This window comes from Haemaphysalis longicornis, unplaced genomic scaffold (assembly GCF_048455015.1).
Source record: "Haemaphysalis longicornis isolate Haplotype H1 unplaced genomic scaffold, Haemaphysalis longicornis Haplotype H1 scaffold_12, whole genome shotgun sequence".
NCBI lineage: Eukaryota > Metazoa > Arthropoda > Arachnida > Ixodida > Ixodidae > Haemaphysalis > Haemaphysalis longicornis.
In genome coordinates this window covers 91,484,488-91,507,698 of record NW_027526225.1, presented here as the reverse complement: position 1 = coordinate 91,507,698, position 23,211 = coordinate 91,484,488, and the positions used below count along the sequence as shown (strand labels likewise).

The 23,211-nt window shown below is 47.4% G+C and overlaps 1 protein-coding gene across 4 annotated transcripts in view; it reads left to right on the top strand.

Annotated features, from left to right (window-relative positions):
• Nucleotides 1-497: 497 nt before the first annotated feature.
• Nucleotides 498-23,211, top strand: part of LOC144163015 (isoprenyl transferase-like) — a 33,289-nt gene continuing 10,575 nt past the window's right edge. The window contains exons 1-6 of one of the 4 annotated variants that reach the window (XM_077693788.1): nucleotides 498-648; nucleotides 2,412-2,554; nucleotides 11,793-11,980; nucleotides 13,087-13,229; nucleotides 14,963-15,079; nucleotides 22,116-22,220. In XM_077693788.1, the coding sequence (XP_077549914.1) occupies nucleotides 2,422-2,554; nucleotides 11,793-11,980; nucleotides 13,087-13,229; nucleotides 14,963-15,079; nucleotides 22,116-22,220 (686 nt within the window). In that variant the 5' untranslated portion in view covers nucleotides 498-648; nucleotides 2,412-2,421. Of the gene's footprint in view, nucleotides 649-2,411; nucleotides 2,555-4,516; nucleotides 4,727-11,792; nucleotides 11,981-13,086; nucleotides 13,230-14,962; nucleotides 15,080-22,115; nucleotides 22,221-23,211 lie in introns of those variants that run through there. The other 3 variants (XM_077693790.1, XM_077693789.1, XM_077693791.1) reach the window with 3 other exon arrangements.

The following is a 23,211-nucleotide window of genomic DNA, read 5'->3' as shown; positions in this document are numbered from 1 at the left end:
TGTTTGTTTGTTTGTTTGTTTGTTTGTTTGTTTGTTTGTTTGTTTGTATACGTGAAAACCTAGTCATACAAGCTTCGGCTTTGGTTTATTTTACAGGCCGGTGCGACGCCTGATTATGTGACGCCCCCATGTTGTGTGCTGTGGATTAATTTACACCCCCTCGGGATTTTTATCGTGCGCCAAAATAACTACAAACAGCAGTTTTGTGTTCTGACCTCAATCAAAAAATGACCTCTCTGCGGCCGAGATCAAGCAAGTTTTTTTTTTTTTCGGGCTCGGTAACGCAAGCCCTTACCTTTGAGCGCAAAGCCGGATTTCGGAACAGCGCACAGGCACAAAAAAGAAAACACAGAAAGAAGAGAGGTGAGCACAGCTGTTCGCGATTGCAAGTGTCAGTCACCGCGGTGGGGGGCACTGTATACACGCTAGACACATAACTGACTCTGGGACTCCTGCGTCATAACGCGAGTGCACCCTCACTGTATTTTTATTTATCTATCGCTGCCTAAAACTAGTGTGGTGGACTGGAAGAGATTGAAAGCAACTGTTGCAACAACGTCCACGTAGGTGAACCGCGAGCTGTACTCATTCTGGTGCAGTATTTCGGAGAGCGCGCAGCAAGCGAGCTGACGAGTGTTGCTGTACAAGGTGAGTATTTTGGCTCAGTACGCGAAAAGCAATCAAAGCCCCTTTCTTAAGAAAAAATGTGGTTAAAACGCGAAGCTTTCTCCAATGCAACCTGGGTCAAAGACAAAGTCCAAATCTCAAGCTGATTTGACCGTGTAGTTCGGGATGCTGTGTTTTTGGGGATGTTCCGCAACGGAGTCTTAAAAATGATTTAGACATCACCCCCTACAGTATACTATTCCTGCCAGTGACGAAGAACTGTTCCGTGCCATACGACCTTTTCGTGCCGATCGGATTGTTTAGCCTACGGAAGTGTCGCATGATTGACCGCAATGCGGAGGAACCTCGTGGAACTAAGTCAATTTTTCGCGAACAATGTGCGCTTGTGTACAGTGTGTACGTGGCGCAATAGCAGCCGCCGGACTGGTAGCATCTTCTTGAGGCATGTGTGTGTCTGCCGGACTTTTAAAATTTGTGTCAGTGAACGTACCGTTAACGAAGTTAGGGTGTGACTTTAAAGCTCGTTGGGCTAGTCTTCCATGCAATAAAGAGGGGAAAAAATGGCGCAATATGATAGACGTCGGCTTCATAACTAGAGGGAACCAGGTTCCATTGTAAAGTTGGCTTTCCTACAGCGTATTTTACTCTGACGAACGCCGCCATCAGAGAGGCTCATGAAGCTTCGCTTTAAAATCGGCAGAGACACGCCTACTCACGTGTACGCATGCGAGATCCGAGTAATGCGCCCCCGGCCACGGCACAGTTCTTCGTTAGGCGCACGCGGTGTGCTAGCACCGCTTAGCAATTGTCACGAACCACAGGCACCCGCACGATAAGCAGCTATCGGCGCGAACCGTGGCTCGGGTGAACCTGTCTTATTCCCGTGTAGTCACGCGCACATGTTCTCATCACTTGTATTCTCGTGTCCAGCGAGAACACCGCCCTGGAACGCAGAAAACTCTTTACGTCCATTGATGCTGTTAGATGGTTTTTGTATATTGACTGCCTATCAGTGAAACATACGCGTATTGTCCTCACGAAAGATGGAATACAAGGCTTCCGACAATTTGTTAAAGCTAAAGCTTTATTAGTGGCACCGATGATGTTCTATATAAAAAAAAGCTAGTGCATTTACTAGGATCGGTCGGTCGACCGAAAAACTCTGATATGATCTCTAGCTGCACGGCGCGTGCACAAAACCGGGCTTCTATTGTTTCAAAACGGTTACTTGGAGATCGCGAAAAAGCCTCGATTGGTTCTAGATTGGAACAATATAGACGCATAGATCTGAAGAAAAAGTACAACAGTACAGCTTGTCTCATAAACCACGTATCGGTATCCGTATAGATCGTTCGTAGATGCGCCCACTTGGAACGAAAACCTCGCGGCATGGCTTCGTTCTTCGTTTGCGATTTGGGCTTTTGAAGGTTTGACGATCGATTGGACGCACTTTCAGCGATGGTTGGATGCACTCACTCTTTCGTGCTTCTCGCGCATTTCTTTAGCGTGGGACGGTAGTTTGTAATAGTGGCCTCTTAACAACAATAAGGTTCGTGCTATAAAGACATCCGAGTGATGCCGGCGACTGCACGGAATTATCGTAAGGGGTACAAAATGCCTGTCAGCTGCGCGTTCTGAAGACAAACTCCCTACGTGAGAACTTTGCCATTTCATGATTGAATGTTTATCGTTGCTTATACGCCAATAGAATTTGTAGTATTTTGTTGAAGGCCGCAGTGTTTATTTTACTTCTGATTACTCACTTTCATCGCCAATACGCTCAGCGTCGCAGACATGCCGTTCAGGAAGGAATGCGTGCACGGCACAGTGGAGCATACAGACAAAATAATTCTGGAAGACTGCAACTTGGAAGCGTCCACTTCGGAAACCAAGCAGGAAGCCAGTTTATCTACAACCGAGGCATACGGTACGTTCTTCGCCTATTCTGACTCCTTAAGCCACCATCCTTCAGCGCTTATTGCTGTGGATCCGAAAACCGAAACTGAAAGCTGAAGAATCGGTTGGTGGCGCTCTAAAAACATCGACAAGGGTATTTGCTTTTCGAAGCTTCGCATTCCTGCCACCAGAGGTGTGCTACCTGAGTTTCCATCCATTAGGAGACGGCATGACGTCACGCAGCTAGCCTTCGCAAGCCCAGCTTCGTTGAAGCCGCTCCCTCCGCCGTTTCTCAAGCCGCCGAAGTCGGCCCAGCACGTGACCTCCATCGTCGGCTGGGCCCATGGAGGAAGAAAAAGTTAGGAGACGGCATGACGTCACGCAGCTAGCCTGCGCAAGCCCAGCTCCGTTGAAGCCGCTCCCTTCGCCGTTTTCCTTTCTCAAGCCGCCGCAGTCGGCCCAGCACGTGACCTCCATGGTTGGTTGGCGGTAGCTTTTCCCCGTCCTTCCTGCATTTGTCTGCTCGGCAATCTCATGCCCGCGTGCGAGCAGGAGTGCCGCGTACGTGCGAGAGACAAAAGCCGTGGGAAAAAACCAACATATAGCAGGCTTCGCGACAACGGGCCGCAGAGCAGTTTCGAGCAGACGACATTGAAGAGTGCGCGGCGGCCCATACGACAGCGGTGCGGTGTGGTCACGTGGTGCAGTGACGCCTGGGCCTACTTCGATTTTATTTTTTATGTATAGGCTTCACGTTTCTCCGGCGGCGCCGTCTCCTAACTTTTTCTTCCTCCATGGCTGGGCCCATACTCATTTGGCCGCTAAAACTGATAGCGTCCTCGATAAACACGCACCGGTGTTGCCCCCAAAACCGGCGCGGTGCACAGTGCCCCACGACGGTGCGTACCGGCACGGAGCGTTGATCGAGGACAAACGGGGCGGTTCTACACAGGCGCCATCTCTTAATCTAAGAAATCAACTCATAAAAACGTTCACAAGTAACAATACAGCACTGTAATGAGACACAGCGCTATTTGAAAGTGGTATTTATTGAAGGCCAATGATTATATGTACGCACAACTTAAATCCGTCACACATGCGGAACAACGTACCGCCACCGCTTCCACTAAACAGCTACATACAAGCTGCTTCTAATCTTCGTTTGAGCCATAATGCGAGTGCCTGTTTTGTTCCGCCCTTCCGTTACAGCAAAACAAGTAGGTCTTCATCGTCTAGGCACTCCGGTAACAGTTCATGATAATTCGATCGAACGAAACGAATGTCAATCCCCAACTTTCTGGCAATGCATGCAGCCGTCGTTGAAGTACACAAAGTTCGCGTCCTCATTTACAATCACTGGCCGTTGTTACCGTCCGTTAGGAGACTGTCGCATCGTTGCCCGATGAATTCACAAGCACGCCATCCTTGTCAGCAACAATACACAACTCCGTCCGCCTTGACACGAGTGCGGCGATGCGCCGTCGCTGCAGCAGACGGCGGAGGAAGCTCCTTCGCCGGCATCGTCCGCGATGCATCTCGGGACTGCACGCCGGCGCACCGTCGACTCTCTCGGTGCGCGGCGGTGCAACCAAAAATTGCCCCGCGACGGTGCACCCCGGTTTATCGAGGACGGACGGTGCACACCGGTGCGGTTTATCGAGGATGAAAAGGCGCACCGGTGTGCCCCGGTGTGCACCGGTGCGGTTAATCGAGGATGCTATGAGGTCAGAGACTTCATTATCCGCTAAATGTCATTCAATATTCTCGTGTAGCGGCTGGGCCGGCGGCGGCGGCGGCGGTCTCCGACTACGGCGCACCTCTCGTGTTTGGTTGGCGGTAGCTTTTCCCCGTCCTTCCTGCATTTGTCTGTTCGGTGATCTCATGCCCGCGAGCGGGCAGGAGTGCCGCGTATGTGCGAGAGACAAAAGCCGTGGAAAAAAAAAACAACATATAACAGGCTTCGCGACAACGGGAAGCTGAGTAGTTTCGAGCAGACGAAATTGAAGAGCTCGCGGCGGCGGCGCGCTGGGGTCACGTGGTGCAGCGACGCCTGGGCCGACTTCGTTTTACTTTTTATGTATAGGCTTCACGTTTCTCCGGTAGCGCTGTCTCCTAACTTTTTCTTCCTGCGTGTGAGTTTCAAAGATGGCAGCTTCCAGCCCGTACGATGCAATTCCGCCTGGATCTTTTTACTCTGCCAAAGGTAAATATAAAATATCATTCCTGAATTTTTATACAGATGTTGTTCCTCGAATGTTTTTTGATCCCAACGCGTAGTTTTTAGAGTGATGGGTAGCACATCTGGGCTGCGTGGCAGCGTGGTAATTTTCGCCGTATCATAATTGATACAGTGGGCTTTACCTGGACGGCGCTTGCTCTAGGGCGAAGGGCAAGGGGGCGTCGAGGCGTTGCAATTTCTTGGGCGAGATGCATTTCGCTGTTTGCTCTGGAGCACCAGACACGCTGTATCGCCTCAACAAGGAAAGAAGCTGCTTTTTCGACTACCACAGGCTCTGAACGATGACCCTGATGTTCCTCCCAAGGCATACAGTCAAAGCCCACTCTATCAAATATGATACGATTTGTAATTCTTACGTGGCTTATGTATTTTCGCACTAATGATGTGTCAACATGTTTGTTTGTATCCAAAGTGTCAATAAAGGAAATATCTGATTTTTTTCAAACCGGTTCTGTGGGCGGGCTTTCCGGGGTTAAGCCACCATCCTTCAGCGCTTATTGCTGTGGATGTGTATTATGGTGCATATCAAAAATGCGGGGATTTTCGAACGGCTAGAAGGATCGTTTCTAATTTTTGTGGGGACCTTTTCAGACATCAGAAAACTGTTTTTCTTTTTATTTGTCGCCGATTCTGTTTATTCAAAGTCTACAGTAACAAATACCCGAACCACCGGAATACATAAATATTTATATTTAAAACATCCACACTATGTATGAGGACGCAGAGACAATGTACGAAAGATTAGATAATTTCAATGCCGCATAATTGTACTCAAACATTCATTTTTTCCTAGCACTATTAGCGACCTCAAAAAACTCCCAAACGAAGTATTGCCGCAACTTTTGCAGATGCTATCCAGCATGCTGTATAATTTTCTTTCCAGATATTTGCATCATGCATTATTGTTCAAATACGTGTTTCGTTGTTATTTGAGACACATGTATGTACTGTACAGTGTTCGCATATTACCCCCCTACAAGGATGACCTATGGGCGCTGTAGCAACTTGTAATAAACAAACAAACAAACAAACAAACAAACAAACAAACAAACAAATAAATAAATAAATAAATAAATAAATAAATAAATAAATAAATAAATAAATAAATTGTAACGTGGCGGCAGAGCCAATGACTCGAACGATGGTTGAAGGATGAGGAACGATCTATTTACAGAATTTACGATGCGGCCATAACAGCGCGCTGCGAGCCAGCCACTTCTTCGTCGTCCTCGTCGTCTTCTGTGACGAGCCATGATGGGGCATTGGCCGCCTAGGTGTCCCGTGACATTACCCCCCCGGTCGAGGGCGACCGTCCCGGTCGAAGCTGCAGCGCGGTGACGATAGGGACGCAGATGAGCAATGTGGGAACACGCATGCCAGGCAGCATGCCCCACAAAGATTCGTTGTCGTCACAGATGCTTGTTCGTGACGTCACATGCGGCTGCTGTCTTCATCGTCTTTGATGGCGTAAAATGCTTGTCAAGAAGACAGCCGACACGCCGGTAGCCGGTTGAGGCTGTTTAATTGCAGGAGAGAAGCCGATGGATAACGCAGATCTGAGCGTTGCGATCACCAAGCGCGTTTTCTGGCGCATGCACGTCCTGGGGTTCATCGTCTTCCCTGACACCTCTTTGGAGCATATCCCCGTGTGGGGATTCGGCATAATCCTACATGGGCTCTGCTGGTGAGGCACATACCCTGATGTCTGGATGGCATGTTGCGTCTATTGCATTTGTTCATTACCCTCGTTACAAAATAAATAAATAAATAAATAAATACAAAATCAGACATCTCCGAGGCTGTTGTCTTGCTGAAATTTCACTGTGGGATAACTAAGAATACAGTTCAAGCATTAAGTAAATTCAAGATACGCCTGACTTAAAGCTTGCTGCACTGGCGAAGGCGTCCCCGTACCGAGCGCTATCGCCTCCCTCGTGTAGTGGTAGCGTGGTGAATGACCGGCGAGCACAAGAGTTGCATTGGTGTGGACGACAAAGAGCCGAGGCCAGAGCCTAACTGCTTTACTGCACGACGATGAACAGGGACGATACAGGAACAGCATTCTTACGGGCGAGCTTACAGCATGACTCGGGCACAGCGACGTCCAGGCTAGATTTCGTCAAACCTTAAATACCAGTAAAACATACCAAAAGAGACATTCGCACCAGCACACAGCCAGCTACATTTGAGCCTACGGCAGTTCGTTGGAACTGGCGCAGTCCCTTAATGAACTAAATTTTGCATTAGCTATATTATAGAATTGAAGCTGTAACCCGCCGCGGTGGCTCAGTGGCTAAGGCGTTGCGCTGCTGAGCACGAGGTCACGGGTTCGATTCCCGGCCGCGGCGGCCGCTTTTCTGATGGAGGTGAAAAGCAAAAACGCCCGTGTGTGCGAGATTTCGGTGCACGTTAAAGATCCCCAGGTGGTCAAACTTAATCCGGAGCCCTCCACTACGGCGTGCCTCATCGCCTGCGTTGCGTCGGTGCGTTAGACCCTACAATCAATCAATAAATCGAATTCAAGCCGTAGAGAATGCAAGCCACTTCAGGCGTTACGCAGATTTTAATTTATGCCACAGATTTTTGTCCTCATTTTTTTTTTGTGAGCTTATATATCCCTTCTGAAACATAACTAATTTCGACGTCGACCGGGGTAACAGCTGCTTCGCCCGACGCCCTGGCCTCGCCTCGCCCGGCACATTGCCCACGAGCGAGACCCTGATTCCGATGGAGTGCCTTAAGCGGATTTTCGGCCCACCAGAACCCCTTTTTCGGCAGGCCGGACATCAGTAGCTCAAAATAAACTTCTATTTTTCTCTTTCCAAAAGAAGGCCGTTTTTATTGGTTTATGCGTTGCACCAAGATTGAGTAAGCTTTACTTAACTCGCAAATGTGGGCGCTTATGAGACCGACTAAGGACAACTATATCAGTTGACATTTTTAGCGTTGTTGACGATTACATGATACTAGTCCCATGTGACAAAGCGACGGGACAAGCGCTCCCTTGCAAATAACATTTATTGAAACATCGTCTTGTATTTATACATGCATTACTACGAGCATGCGCACTGGAATACACTAAATGGAAAGCACCAAAGATATGATGGACACAATCACAGTGACATTTCCAAGAATTCAAACTCGGTGACACGCAAAAGCACAGATGTATCGCAGACGCACTTGTCCCCTTTTGTTTTTAATATAAAACGCTTCCCAGAGCTGCCTAGAGTAAAAAATTAGAGTGCAAAACAAGGGTAAAAAAACTCGTAAAACGTGAGTAAAAAGTTACTCCGAAAGAGCATATGCAAGGCAGATATACAGCTATTTAACTTGGCAATAGCACCGGATTCTGCAATAGTCATGAGTGTGATTGCAACTAAATTCGGCCGTAGATCACCACCAAGCGCCGTAGCTCAATAGAACGCAACTCCTTCGTGACCACTGCGCAAACACTTTGCTCCCATATCATACCAACCATCTTGAGACTAGAGTGTTGTTCGTGCCTGGTATCCACTAGGCAAACCGTGTTAATTGAAAGATCAAAAATTTCAAGGCCAGATTTGCTGAGTCAGCGCTTCGGACATCTCCTTATCGTTTGAGTCTGATTGCGGGTGTAAACCTATGGCATTCAGCGAAGAGAAAAACCTCGTAATGGGAAGAGGGTTGCTTTTACTTGCTTTAACACCCTCTTCAAATTGTTCCTTCCGTTCACAAAATTTCCCAACCCTTCTAAAAATGCCTACGTTGGTGGTGTTTACGCGCCGATGAAACACCTGCGATATATATGATGCCCCGCAGTGGAGTGCTGTATACGGAATGATTTAGACCACCTGGGAAACTTTAACGAGCACCAAAATACTGACAAACACTGGTTTTCACTTTTGACGTTCTTCAGAAAATGACCCCTGCAGCGCAAAGCCTTGCGCGTGAAGCAGAGAGCCGCGGGATAATTGAAATCGGCTCGTGTTTGGAGCTGCGCACAGAAAACAGGAACGACAGAGATGAAAGTATGTGCCCAATCGCAAACGCGAACGCCCCACTCAAACAACACGGTGGATAATGAACCCCGCTACACATATAGCTTATGACAGGACTCAAGTCACACCATTTGAGCGCCCCTTTTTGTTCCGTATTTGTGTATCACTGCGTAAGCCCGGTTCGACGGACAGAGAGTATTTGATAACGACTGCCACAGCCGCGACAGCGCAGGAGAACTGCAAAGTGCACACACGCCAGTGTATATCGGATACACTAGAGTTTGATGCCTGCATTTCGGAGAGCGAACTAAGCGAGCTGACGAGGGCTTTTGTGAGCGACAAGTATTCTGGTTCGCTGCTGAATTCTCTCCGCTCTAGGTCATTCTGACGTAAATGCGTGTGCGTCACTCACGCGCCATGGGCTCAGTACCCCCCAGAACTTTGGCAGATATTTTTAAGACTGCGAAGCCTAGGAAACCGGGATCCTAAAAACGCGTCAGAGCACCGCCGGACTCCGCAACTGCGCAGTACCCTGTTCAGCGCCCGCGCTGTACTAGAACCGTAGAGGAAATATCCCAAACACCCGCGCGCTCCGCAGGAATCAGCGTCATCCGTGCACGGTGAAGGTGAACCTGTCCTGTTCACGTGCCGCCACGCGTGTCGGGTCTCCTAACGTGCCTTCCCGGGCTCAGCAAACGCCACCCTTGCTTCGTGAAACTCTTTATGCTCGTTGACGCAGTTAAAAATTATATTTCCGTATGGATTACCCATCAAAGATACATACGCGTTGTGCGCGCGAATACAAGATTGCCGACATTATTTTCTAGTCACCTGTTAACAACATTACAGTGCGTTCAGAGACCATCAAAAGACATTAGAGACTGCGGTGAATTATTCAAAGGGAGAAAACGCCTGGCAGATGTGTGTTTTGATTGCGAGATTTCCTGATAACAATGTCGTCCTTACCTTTATACTTAACATAATTAATAGCCGTCTATGCCTTTAGCTGGGATCGTTCTTGATAGAAAAAAATGGCCGTGTATCTGCTCCTTTCGTTGCAAACATCGACGAAAGACGATACTCGAATGAAGCCCTTGCCAAGTAAATGCCTTCTTTCTCTTTCCCTCTTACCTCTCATGCTGTTCCTTTCCCGTCTCGTTCCTCCCAAGATAACACGCTAGAGGTTTGCTCAAGTCAATTTAAATTTACCCCGTTCCACTGCTCCAACTAGGGTGCCTCGATGCCAGCGCTGCCGTACGGCGGAGACGCTCGTGAATCGAGGCACCCTACTACAACGCTTATAGAACCACGTTGCCCTACTTCACGTGCCTTCCAAGCGGAACGTGGAACATATCTAGTGGAGCCTTTCGCTATTGTTGCCGTTTGATTTCTTACAATGCCACCAAATGGCGCGGGCAACAGCAGGCGACGGTTTTCTGCAGTTGATGTATACTATTGTATTTTATTTGCTGTCGCAAAAACTTAGCATCCGTGAATTTCTAAATAAAGGAACACTGCAGATGTAACTTGTGTATTGATCGTCTGCCTTATATTTGCGTAATGCCTTGTTCAACAATGTTGACAAGTATGAACATTGATAAGGGACTTAGACGTTAAGATTTAGCTGTGGGTATATAAGACTATTGCGCAGATTCTTTTTTTACTTTGGCCGGGTGGCTGAATCTAGTCACCGACAGACAGACAGACAGCAGCTCAAGAAAGGCTATCGTGGAAGTGCATAATAAATAATTCGCCGACCACAAGAGAACAAGGCTCCCGTTCGGGGTGCCGAAACGTCGTTGTTTTATTTTCTCTTGTGGTCGGCGTATTCTTTATTCTGTACTTCAATGTCACTCCCGACCAGACGGGCGTCCGTCGAAGCCTCGATTTCGAAGGCTATCGTCTTTGAAACAAATATTTTTTTAGTACTGCCAATGCAGCTTCATGGACAAGCAGCCCAACTTCGCACACACGGTGTACAGGAATCGATGCATGCGGGTACAATGAAGCATTCAGGCAGAATAACTTTGGAGGGCATCAACTTGGGAGAATCTACCTCGGAAATCAAACCGGACGGCAGTTCATCAGTGCCGGAGGCAGAATACTCGCGCTTCGAGTATTCCGCAGTAAACATCGACATCCTTCACCGCTCATTCGTTTGGAATTGCGCACAAATAAATGGCGGGGCTATAAACGACGCAGACAGATAGGCTGTAATTTTCCCAAGACCTTTTCGAAGATCACTGAGCGTTGGTCTCATTTGCCGCACATCGTTTCATTCTGATTTCTACAAAGTCCTACTGTCCGACTTAGAAAGTCAAATGTCTGGGACGCTGTTGTCGTACGAAAATGTTGATCAAGAATCCGGAATTCAATCCAACGACCGCTCCCCTTACTAGCAAAATCGGAGCCTTTACATCGTTTTTACTGGCATATGATTAAACAAGTTCACGAGGGGGACTGGCTGAAGCAAAGAAGAAATGAGAGATATGGATTAATGTTTAGTGAATTGAATGAAAACACAAACAAAGATGTCGGCCTGATTATATGGGTTCTGGCCCGCTACTCTGGGTCAGGGAAGGGGAAGCGGGAAAATGACGCAGGTAGAGGGTGGCATGCATAATGATTATGAGATGGAGAAGAGCTTATAACTGTATAAAAAAGAAACAATGTTAGGTTGAATGCAGTAAACCGTACACGGCCCAGAAAGGACTTTTTGTTTGCTGACTGGAAGAGAAAATAAACTTTGATGAGAGCTGAAGAGAGCATACGCGTTGTCAGACTCTTCAGTACAAGCATGTACCTAAATTCGTGACTAGGGCAGCCGGGTGGAACTGGCGCAGCACCTCATTACTACAATAAAATATGGTTTTGGTTGTGACCGACATAATTGCTTGGTTTATACTTATATTTTTTTATTCATACCATTTTTAGCACATGTACCTAGAATAAAAATCTCTCTTGGTCAAGCTGTCGTCGGTGTATTTCGTAGCACCGTCCCTGATTTGCAAGCCGTCTATAAATGGGAAATTTGTACGTTGATCACGTTTCAGCCGCTTACAGCTGGTCGAACAAGGTGCTCAAGCCCACGTGGTTTCAAACGATCGTGCTTTGGATTATACGTCAGGGTTCCATCCCGGATCATGTGGCCTCCATGCCCGACGGCAACCGTCGTTTCGCCAAACGTACTAACATCACACTGCCTCAGTCTTATTACATCGGGGTAATAAGGTTTCAGCAAGTAAGAGACCGATTGTTTTTTATCTACTAGCGTGACGACTGTTACTAGAAACAGGCGCATTGTTGTCTTTGATCCTCTGGACTGTATAAATGTCGGAGTGGCAGGACCCTCATCACAGGTATCCACCACTGCAGGCTATTGACCCGCACTGTAACTTCCGCTTTCCACGCGGCCTCAACAAGCGGTGTGAAGGAGGCCGCGTATAAGTATAAGATAGGTTCGGAAGATTCCCCCCTGTGCCGGACTTGCGCTGTGCCTGAGACTGTAAATAACTTGCTGTACGTCTGTCCTCGATTCGCTGCTGCGCGAAAAACTTCAGCGAGCTCCCTGTCTCGTGTACGTCATGGCGGCAGGCTCGAACTTATCATTTTCTTGGGCCATGGGGGAATAGTGCCGACAGTACCTTAGGTGCAAAAGTTCTGCTCCAGTTCCTACGAGAGACTGAACTGAACAAATCTCTCGAGATCATAGACAGAGAAAGTGTGTCACGATATCTACTCTTTCGCACTGTGGCGTTCATCTATGTATTTTTGGGGGGGTTGGTGTTGTTACTCATCCTTTTGCGTCGTTTTCTTTTCGTTTTGATTCAGTGTTTACATTAACGATTTCCTGTTCAATCGTATTTTTATGTCCGGACTCTGCTGGCAGCATTATTTTGTTTCTTTTCTCTTTTTTAACGTTTCTTGTTTTTCTTCTTCCTGCTGTACCCCTAATGTCTAATATTCACCACTCATCAACGTAGTCACCCCCCATGGGGTGTAGCAAGCCTTGTCCCTAGCAGGGCTGACCTCACCAGTTCACATTAAAGCATTTTCTCTCTCTCTCTCTCTCTCTCTCTCTCTCTCTCTCTCTCTCTCTCTCTCTCTCTCTCTCTCTCTCTCTCTCTCTCTCTCTCTCTCTCTCTCTCTCTCTCTCTCTCTCTCTCTCTCTCTCTCTCTCTCTCTCTCTCTCTCTCTCTCTCTCTCTCTCTCTCTCTCTCTCTCAACGCTTATTACATACGACAGTATGCTTAAAAATCGGTTATTTTTTCCGACTTATTGCAGCTGCCTTTTTTCCAGAAAGAATGCTCAGACCTAAATTGTTTCTTCCCTTTTTTCCACTTGCAGATGTGTCGCATACTGTCCCGCACAGGCGTCCGCAAAGTGACAGGCTTTCTCTTCAGCACTCGAAACCTTAACCGCAGCGCTTTCGAGATCGGATCCATCCTCTCTGAAATTACGTCGTTATGTATGGCAACGTTGGCAGACCTGTGAGTTCCCCAATTTTCCTTGCCACATTTTCAAGGAAAGATGTCGAAGGAATTTTCGTTTATTTTTTGAGTCGCACCTCTTTAGTCACGACTGCAGCGTTGTTTTAGGATAGAGACCAATTACGCCAACACGCGTGTACGTCCGAGTCTTCGGCGCACAATCAATGGCAACTGAAATCAGTTTGAAGCATTATGGCTGTCGAACACGTCAGTTGGTTGAGCTCACGAGAAGCGTCTTCACTGACCAACCAGCCGACCTACAGTAGATACAAGGATTTACTCCCGTGCCATTTCCCCTAATGTGGTGCTCCTGTAGACCAATGTAGACTAGTAGACCAGTGTAGACCAGTAGAACAGTGTAGCCCAGTTTGGTGGCGTACGTGGGTTGAAAGAACCCTTTTCTTTTCAAGTGTTTAGCGCACTAGGACACCTCCCCGCGTCTTCCACCGAGGCGTACGAGGTGAACTCCCTTTACATCAGACCTTAGGGCCGGGAAAATGCTGACGGTTGCTCCAAGAGCTGGTTTACAGTGCAGCGTCGTTTCCGTACTGTTGTAATCCAGGCAACTAATGGCTGTGCTAAGAGAGCTATCGCTTCCAACTGCGTAAACTGCGTAGATGCGGCTATAGACGACCTTGCGTTTTGGCGTGGCCAACTCGAACGCGTGTGTGGGCCTCTTCAGTCGGTGCTGTGTGAGAATAAGGGCAATAAGCAGGTAGCTTTTGTTTTCCCCGATTTACCGGTCACATGTTGTGATCCTAAGGCGTGAGAAATTTCCCCGAAAGCTGTCGTCGCAGTTTTATTTTTCGCGTGAAAGAAGTAATTTGAGAGCACTGAAATTCTTGAGAATCCCATTGCAGCTTTGCAAACACAGCCAGACATCTAGCCCCCCAAAAGGGCCTACCCCTTGAAATGCATCCAAAAACTCCCGCGCCATCTCCACGAACATGAAAAATGGGGAGGCGCGAAGCATGCGCCCTGGCGTTTTTGCCAACGGATATGAAACCGTTTGGGGGTAGAAGTATACAGCTTTGCTGTGAAAGCCTCTTGTCTTCGAAGAACGAACCTCTCTAGCGCGAGGCGTAAACAATGGTTCCGGTGTTGTTTTTTAGTATGCGTTACGTTCTTGCGTGAGGCGTAAACGTGTTTCCCGGTGTTTTAGTACCGTGACTACACGAAATGACGGTTACCACGACGACGACGACGGCAGGAGACGCCAGCCTCCCGAGCCCCTATTATATCAGAACACTTGACGCTGTAGAAAACGCTCTGTTCATCCCGTGACTGTCCCCATGCTGGGCTTACCCAAACGATCTTTTTTTTTTTTTTTTTGCTGTGCTCGTAAATGTAGAGGAAATAAAAGGACAATGGTAACGAAAATATTTATCAGATTCTTACGCTGTACTTTATTTGATAGCCTTCTTACTAATACCAGACCCTTCCTTTCTTGAATGGTTATCCCAACACGCCTTAGCCAGTGGTCTCTACAAACCGGTGTACTGATCTCAGTCGATTGTTCTCATTGCTCCAGCTATACTCTACAGCGAGCCCTTTGTAGCCCTCCATTGCTGAGTGAATGTGATTACGAGCAATGACCTTTTCTATGAACTTGTGAGTTGTGAAGTTTTGAGCTGTTTTACCTTCCCCCTACACCTAGCGTTCCCGAACAGCCAGGGAGCTTGTGCCCTCTCTCTCTCTGCTAACAGTTATTACTACCACTTACTCGCGAACAGAGGTGCAGGTCGCCACGTTGGAGTACTTTTTCGTGCCGTGGGCGTGCTGGAATTGCTGCCCAAAAAGGTGCAAGCCACACTAGGGCAAGTGGAGATTGCCACTTCGTCCGATACCAGGTGAGGTATCAGGATTTTGTACACGCACTGCAGGCAGAGTGCGACCTTAAATGAATGGTTAACACGTATGACGGCTACAACCGGTATTATCAGTGCAGCTTAGCCCTTTGATGCCCAAAAGTTTATAATTATGATTAAGCGGGTGATAAGTTTTTTTATGATCTTTTATAAAAGGACTTCCGACATCACAAATATGAAGTAAAAATGGTTCATTAGGATGGACACTAGGACACACTGCACACTGGCTGCCCATATGTCACTTGAACAAGTGAGCTACCTTGATAAGCATGATTTATAGTTCAAGTACGTGAAGACAATAACGTAAATTTTCCATTGCTATCATTTCTAATAACAAAGATTTTTGCACAATTTCGGTTACCTGTCACTAGAACACTGAACAATCCGGACTGGATGCGAGTTAACACGCGTAAACAATATTTTTTTTTAGCACACGGAAGTACGTGCTGCCCTCTCTTCTTTAATTTTTTAATGTCTGGGATCCTTTGTCTGTCGATAGATGGCATTACATGTCGAAGCAAAGCCACAAAGTGCGAGAGAAAAGAATATTGTTTGAGATGTTGCTTCTGAGCAACACTGGGCATCAAAGGGTTAGGGGCATGTATTGGGGGACCTCAGTGATTACTGCACCCATTTTATCGCGATTCGTTCACACCTAAAAATTAATGCGAAGTGTTCGGGTTCTTTGGTTCATACTTCATACAAAAACAGCGTTGAAGACGGGTCGCAACGAAAGAGGCTAAACCCAGATAGCGCGCGCGCGCGCGCGCGCGCGCGCACGCACGCACGCACACGCGCACGCACACACACACACACACACACACACACACACACACACACACACACACACACACACACACACACACACACACACACACACACACACACACACACACACACACACACACACACACACACACACACACACACACACACACACACACACACACACACACACACACACACACACACACACACACACACACACACACACACACACACACACACACACACACACACACACACACACACACACACACACACACACACACACACACACACACACACACACACACACACACACACACACACACACACACACACACACACACACACACACACACACACACACACACACACACACACACACACACACACACACACACACACACACACACACACACACACACACACACACACACACACACACACACACACACACACACACACACACACACACACACACACACACACACACACACACACACACACACACACACACACACACACACACACACACACACACACACACACACACACACACACACACACACACACACACACACACACACACACACACACACACACACACACACACACACACACACACACACACACACACACACACACACACACACACACACACACACACACACACACACACACACACACACACACACACACACACACACACACACACACACACACACACACACACACACACACACACACACACACACACACACACACACACACACACACAGAGACAGACAGAGCTGCACACAGCGCTATGTGGGTGTAGCCTTTTTATTTGTGTCCCGTCTAGAGCACTGTTTTAGTATTAAATGAATGTAAGTCTTGTGTAAGCTTTAAGGGACCCTGCAACAATTTCGATAAACGCTTTCACTATTCCCTTCGCGTCTGGAATCACTGCGAACGCTATAGTTATCGCCAGCACGGAGCGGTATTGCGTGATTTGCTCGTCGCACCAGATACGCCTTCCATTTCTGCTTTGTTTTTGTGGCTTCTTTTTTAAAGTTGCTACCGAAAAGCGTCAATTCCTGCAACTGAAGGAAAACCGGCCAACAGCCGCTACATGGCCTTAGTGACGTAATTCGAGCCGTCAAAGAACTTCAAGACAGGGAAAGAGAGAAAAACTTTTTGAGCGAGTTCACAAGTTATCTGATGGGCATAGATCAGTAATTTTCGGCTGAGGTACTTTGCGACCCCCTAACCCAGGGGTCTCAAACACGCGGCCCGCGGGCAGCATGCGGCCCGCGGACCCTTCTATTGCGGCCCGCTGCCCTCTCATGAGTGTCCTGGTTCATTTGTTTTTGTTTTTTAAGCGAATGCGTGACTGCGCGCCCTGCTTGTGTAGCCAAGGGCGCAGGTGGCCAGACACTGCTCGAAAACGCGTGGATATCGTCTTTGACGGCTTCTCGTTCAGAGCGGACACCCCTCTTTTCCGGAGGCCCCTCGATTCGGGCGCCGTTAAGTCCGGTGCACAATGGTCACAAGCAACTGCGACTTGTGGATCGAGCACTCTACAGTGCGCACAGGACTGGGCGAGCACAGGCCGCGGAGAAACTGCCCGCGGCGTTTTATGACCATGCGAACGGGGCTGCAGGTCACTAATGAGAAGACGGCGGCTTGTCCGGAGTTTTCCAGGCTTCCTCGAAAGCGTGAAGTTTTCCGGGCGTTGTATGGTGTTTGTGGATATTTGCTTTTCTGTGTCAAACACTTTTACTGCGCTGCAGCTGTGGCGAAAAGGGTGCAGCCGCACGTCGGACTCTAGGTTCGGGCTCTAAAATTCACCCACGTGCGTTTAGGGGTGTGTCGCAGCGTTATTTATGGCCTGTGAGATAGTGACATCTCGCTGCTGAGGAAGAGATTGCACATTGCTCTTAGAAACTGTCACTTCCAGACATCAAACGCCACATGTCTGTTCGCGTGCGCAAATTGAGACGCCAAACCAAGCGCCTATCCTCCGACTCGCAAACTGTTGACAGCACTGTGGATGGTAGCGGCGCCCCAAGTCAATCATGATAGAGCGTACTAACTGTGCTGCTACGTGCCTGTCACCTCCCTAAATGTGACAGGTGTCTTTTTGACCTTTTTTTGTACGATCTGCAAACACGAAGCTTTCTGCTGTTGAAGTCTAGCGAGCCACAATAATGTCGTTGTCCAAGCAGTCTGCAAAACGCGAAGTGGAAGACGAGAAGAGATGCTTTCAGGAGCGATAGGAACTTTCTTATTTCTTCACGGATTCAAGAAACAAGGTGTTGTGCTTAATCTGCCATCAGACTGTGGCTGTACCGAAGGAGTACAATGTTCGACGCCACTTCATGTCTTGTCATCACGAGAAGTATGGTGCTCTTACTGGCAACGTTCGCGACCACACCGTGACTCAACTGAAGGCGACATTGGGAAAGCAGCAAAACCTGTTCAAAAAGGCGGCCAAAGCAAGCGACTAAACGGTACGGTCAAGCTTCGTAATTTCTGAGCTTATTGCCAAATCTTCCAAGCCCTGTTCGTTAAGCCTGCTCGGAGTTGCTGGTGCTACCTGTCCCAGCATGAAAAAGACATTCGAGAAAATAAGCCTCTCTCCAAACACAGTCGCCGACAGAATTAAAGAGATCAGTGAAGACATTGAAAAAGGATTATTCAACCGATGCCACGAGTTTGAAGCATTCTATATTGCAGTTGACGAAAGCACTGACATAACAGGCAAGGCACAATGTGCTATTTTTGTAAGGGGTGTAGACAAAAACCTGAACGTCACTGAGGAACTCTTGGACTTAATCCCAATGAAAAGCACGACCACAGGGGCGGATATTCTTTCTGTTCCCGAAAGAGTGGTCGAACACGCTGGACTACCGTGGGAAAAGTTGGTTTGTTTGGCTATACAGACGGTGCGCCATCAATGGTGGCATCCAAGAGCGGGCTTGTTGGTGAATTGCGGAGGAAACGCGCTGCATTCGGAATGACCAATCAATTTGCCGCGGTTCACTGTATTTTGCACCAAGAAACATTCTGCGCCAAGTCTCTGCAAATTAAGAGCGTCATGGAAATCGTGCTCAGCGCAGTGAACTTCATCCGTTCAAGAGCTCTTAACCACCGCCAATTTGTATCTCTTTTAGAAGCGGTTGGCAGCGAATATGGTGAAATTTTGTACCATACAGTGGTGCGATGGCTGAGTCGTGGAAGAGTGTTGAAACGATTTTTTGATCTCCGAGAGGAAATTGACGCCTTCATGAAGAGCAAGAACAGGGCCATTGTTGAGCTGTCAGACGAAAAGTGGCTTCACTCCCTTGCGTTCCTCAGTGATATCACTGATCATTTGAGCTGCCTTAACGTTAAACTCCAGGGAAAAAAACAAACTGATCACGGAAATGCATGACGACATTCAAGCCTTTCAATCCAAATTGCAGCTTTGGGAGAGACAGATGAGAAGTCAGAAGTTTGATCATTTTCTAACCCTGAGGTCACTGGAGAACGTGGATAAACAATCCTGTGATAACTTCGCTGACCTCCTACATGATCTCCAAAAACAATTCGAAGGACGCTTCCAAGACATCACCAGCCTCGCCGATGAATTCCGGATTTTTTCGTTGCTGTTTTTGGTGCCAGTGGATGACGCAGCGCCCGAGTTACAGATGGAACTTCTTGAGCTGATAGCTAACGCTCCGTTGAAGCAGACATTTCAGGACGTGGCTGTACCAGACTTCTACAAGCTTCTTGACAATGCAAGTTTCCCGGCGCTTCGTCAACAGGCTGCAAGGATCATTGCCATGTTCGGAAGCACCTACTTGTGCGAACATCTGTTTTCCTTGCTGAATGTGAACAAGTAAGCTCTCCGGTCGAGGATGACTAATGAGCACCTGTGATCGATCATGAGGATCGTTTCCGCACAAGAAGTTCATGCGGACATTTCTTCTCTAGTCGCAGCCAAGCGTTGCCAGGCATCAAGCCAGCATGTTTAAAACAATAACAGCCACATTGAGGTTCTCAAAAAATAAAGTTTTGTGACTTTCACAAATGAAACTGGCAATATTTTCTCGTCAATTACTATCAATACCGTTTATTATAGTACGATACAGAGACGCAGCTGCCCTGAAGGCTCTTTTTGTGAGGCATCCAATGCAGTCACCACATGTTGAAGCATAATCGTTAACAAATATTTGATATTTCAGAATAGGCATCCACATTTTAGTTATTCTGGAGATTGGTATCGATATGTGTCTCGAATCCTGACGCACAGCTCCATTCCGGAATGGCAGCGTTATCTGATATTTCGTTAATCATCCCCTCCTCCCCCCCTCCTCCGTTTAACCCTCCCGGCCCTTGCGGGACTAAAATTCGTGACTGCGGCCCGCTCACTGATGTGACTTTGAGACCCCTGCCCTAACCTAAGTAGTGGGTGTGTTGGGTGTTCTGCAAGCATTTAAGATTTAAAAAAAAAAATTTGAAGAAAGTGTTGCAGGGTCCCTTTAGTGCATATCTGTGCCTCAGTGGGCACAACTGCAAGCGAACGGCATAGTGGACTTTGCTACATGAGTGGATTCGAGTAGGGGGCAGGTTCCAGTACATGAAATCCAGTGGACGGAAAAGGGACTGCGGCTGCTGCAAACCAGGAGCATCAACTATATCGTTACGTGACGGCAGGGGAAATTACACTATTTACACTATTTACACTACCCTAATTTACACGAATTTGCACTATTTATACTGCGGCCATGAAAGAGGCCATGCCGGCTGTGCGCACACACATCTTCGTTCTCAATGGTTGCGAGCACAGCGGTATGTTCTATACTGCCCTCTTGTTTGTCTTCTCGTGAAAATATGTTTAACTATTCCCACTCAAATCTTTTGCCGCCGCCAAAATGCACAAAATGTGTTAAGGTGTATGCAGCAGTCAATGAATCAACGAATGTATCAACCATAACCGCTGCATTTTGTCGTGCCGCCTGCTCAGACGTAATCCGTATACCGACAGATCTGTCTGCTCTTGATTGCCGGTGTACAGTAAGTCTTCGAAATTGTGCACTTCGTTTTCTTACGAACGCGTCGTGGCAGTGTTAAATATAAGTGTAAGTCATAGATATTGAGTGCTGCTGAAGATTATTGTGATGGCCTCGTATTGCAAGCAGTAAACTATGCATCGGCATTTGCATGCGCGGTGTTGGTATTATAAAAAAAAAAAAAAAACAGCTGCCATCACTTTGCATCATTGCACCGCACGCTTAATTCAAGACGCACTGCACGACAGCAGTTACACTTTCCACAGTATGCAGACCCTAGCTGACCGCAAGAAAGGCATTGACATTCCCGCCCCACCCCTCGCATATGCACAATCTGTCAATCCGTGCATAAAGCCAACACGCAACACTCTATTTTGCACTGCTCCGATTTTGATCTGCATAGACACAACCGCAGTGTTTTTCAACGTTCGGATATTTTTTTTTCAACGTTCGGAAAAAAACTGCTGCAGCAACGCGTAGATGCATAATTGCTGGTAGGCGTGACTGGCTCCATCGAAGCGTTGATATCTTGCAAAAGTAAGCGAAGAAAACTTCTTCACACACGAATGCAGCGACCCCATTGTATGTCAAACTAAATATGAGTGATAGCAGAATATTCTTTGGGCTGTCAACAACTGCCTCGAACGGACAGATAGCTTCAGCAGTGCGCTGCGCGCGCGGGTGGCGCGGAACGCTCCCTCCTTGACAGCAGCGACCCTGGCTGCAGCTTTTGTCCCTGTACGAAACTGCGGCCGGAGTTTCGGTACCAGAAAAGCATTGAAGGACTGTGGTTAAAGGAACGACGCTATTCAATATTGGAATGTTAACTCACGTGATTTTCGGATGTTGATGGTTTTGTCTTGATTTTTTGCGTTGTTGAAGTAAAACACGTGTAGTGCTAGTATGTACATACGAAAGGTAAACAGTATTTACATTATTATATATTTCGTAAACGAAACCACATAATATCAATAAACGAACAAACAAATCAACAATTGAAATAATAATCATGTGAGTTTGTTTCGTACAACAATCAGTCCTCCCAAGCCATCACGAAGGAAAAACAAGGCCCTGGGAATTGCAAATAAAAAAACTAAGCGCCTATTTAATCACGAAGCTTTAACAATGGTATTCACGTATCGATATTTTCAGAATCCATATATTCAGCGCACAGTGGCTTCGTGAATTTTTGTACTCACCTGCCACGTATACTGCAGTGGACTGGAATGCGCTATGTGCGTGGCATACAGCAGCAAATATGAGATGCAGCAAATGGTTCTGGACTTCGCCAAAGCCGTTAAAGAAGGACTCATGGAAAGCCGGTGAGTGAACCATCATCATCATCATCAACAGCAGCATATCTACGCCCACCGCAGGGCAAAGGCCTCTCCCATTAATCTCCAATTATCCCGGTCCTGTACTAACTGCGACAAAGTGATCCCCGCAAACTTCTTGATCTCATCTGCCCATCTAACTTTCTGCCGCCCCCTGCAACGCTTGCCTTCTCTAGGCATCCACTCTGTTACCTTTAATGACCAGCTGTTATCTTTCCTTCGCATTACATGCCCTGCCCACGTCCATTACTTCTTCTTAATTTCTACTAATATGTCCTTAACACGCGTTTGTTCCTTTACCTACTCCGCTCTCTTCTTGTCCTTTAACGTTACACCTATCACCTTCCGCTCCATTGCTCGCTGTGTCGTTCTCAATTTAAGTTGAACCCTCTTGGTGAGCCTCCAAGTTTCTACCCCATAGGTGAGTACCGGTAAGATGCAGCTGTCATACACTTTTTTCCTCAGGGTCAATGGTAGGCTCCCATTCATTATAAGAGAATGCCTGCCGAATGCACTCAGCCCCATTCTTATTATGTATCCCTTCCACTGCCTCGCCACCTATCTCAAAACGCTGTGCTGTCCCGAGGTTATTGATCATTACTTTATTTTCTGCATATTTATTTTCTGACCCCGGTTCTACTCTGTTTGTCCAGCGCGTTAAACATGTTTTGCAATTGCTCTCCCGAGTTACTTAGAAAAGTAACGTCATCAGCAAATCTGAGGTTACTGGGGTATTCTCCATTACCCCTTACTCCCACCTGTTCCCAATCCAATTTCCTGAATACTTCTTGTAAACATGCTGTGAAAATAATTGGAGAGGTTGTGTCTCCTTGTCTGCCGCCCTTCCTTATAGTTATTTAATGCTCTCCTTATGGAGGATGATGGTAGCTGTGGACCCATTGTAAATATCCTCTAGTATTCTTACATAATGCTCGTCTACACCCTGGTTTCGTAATGCCTGAATGACTGCTGAGGTTTC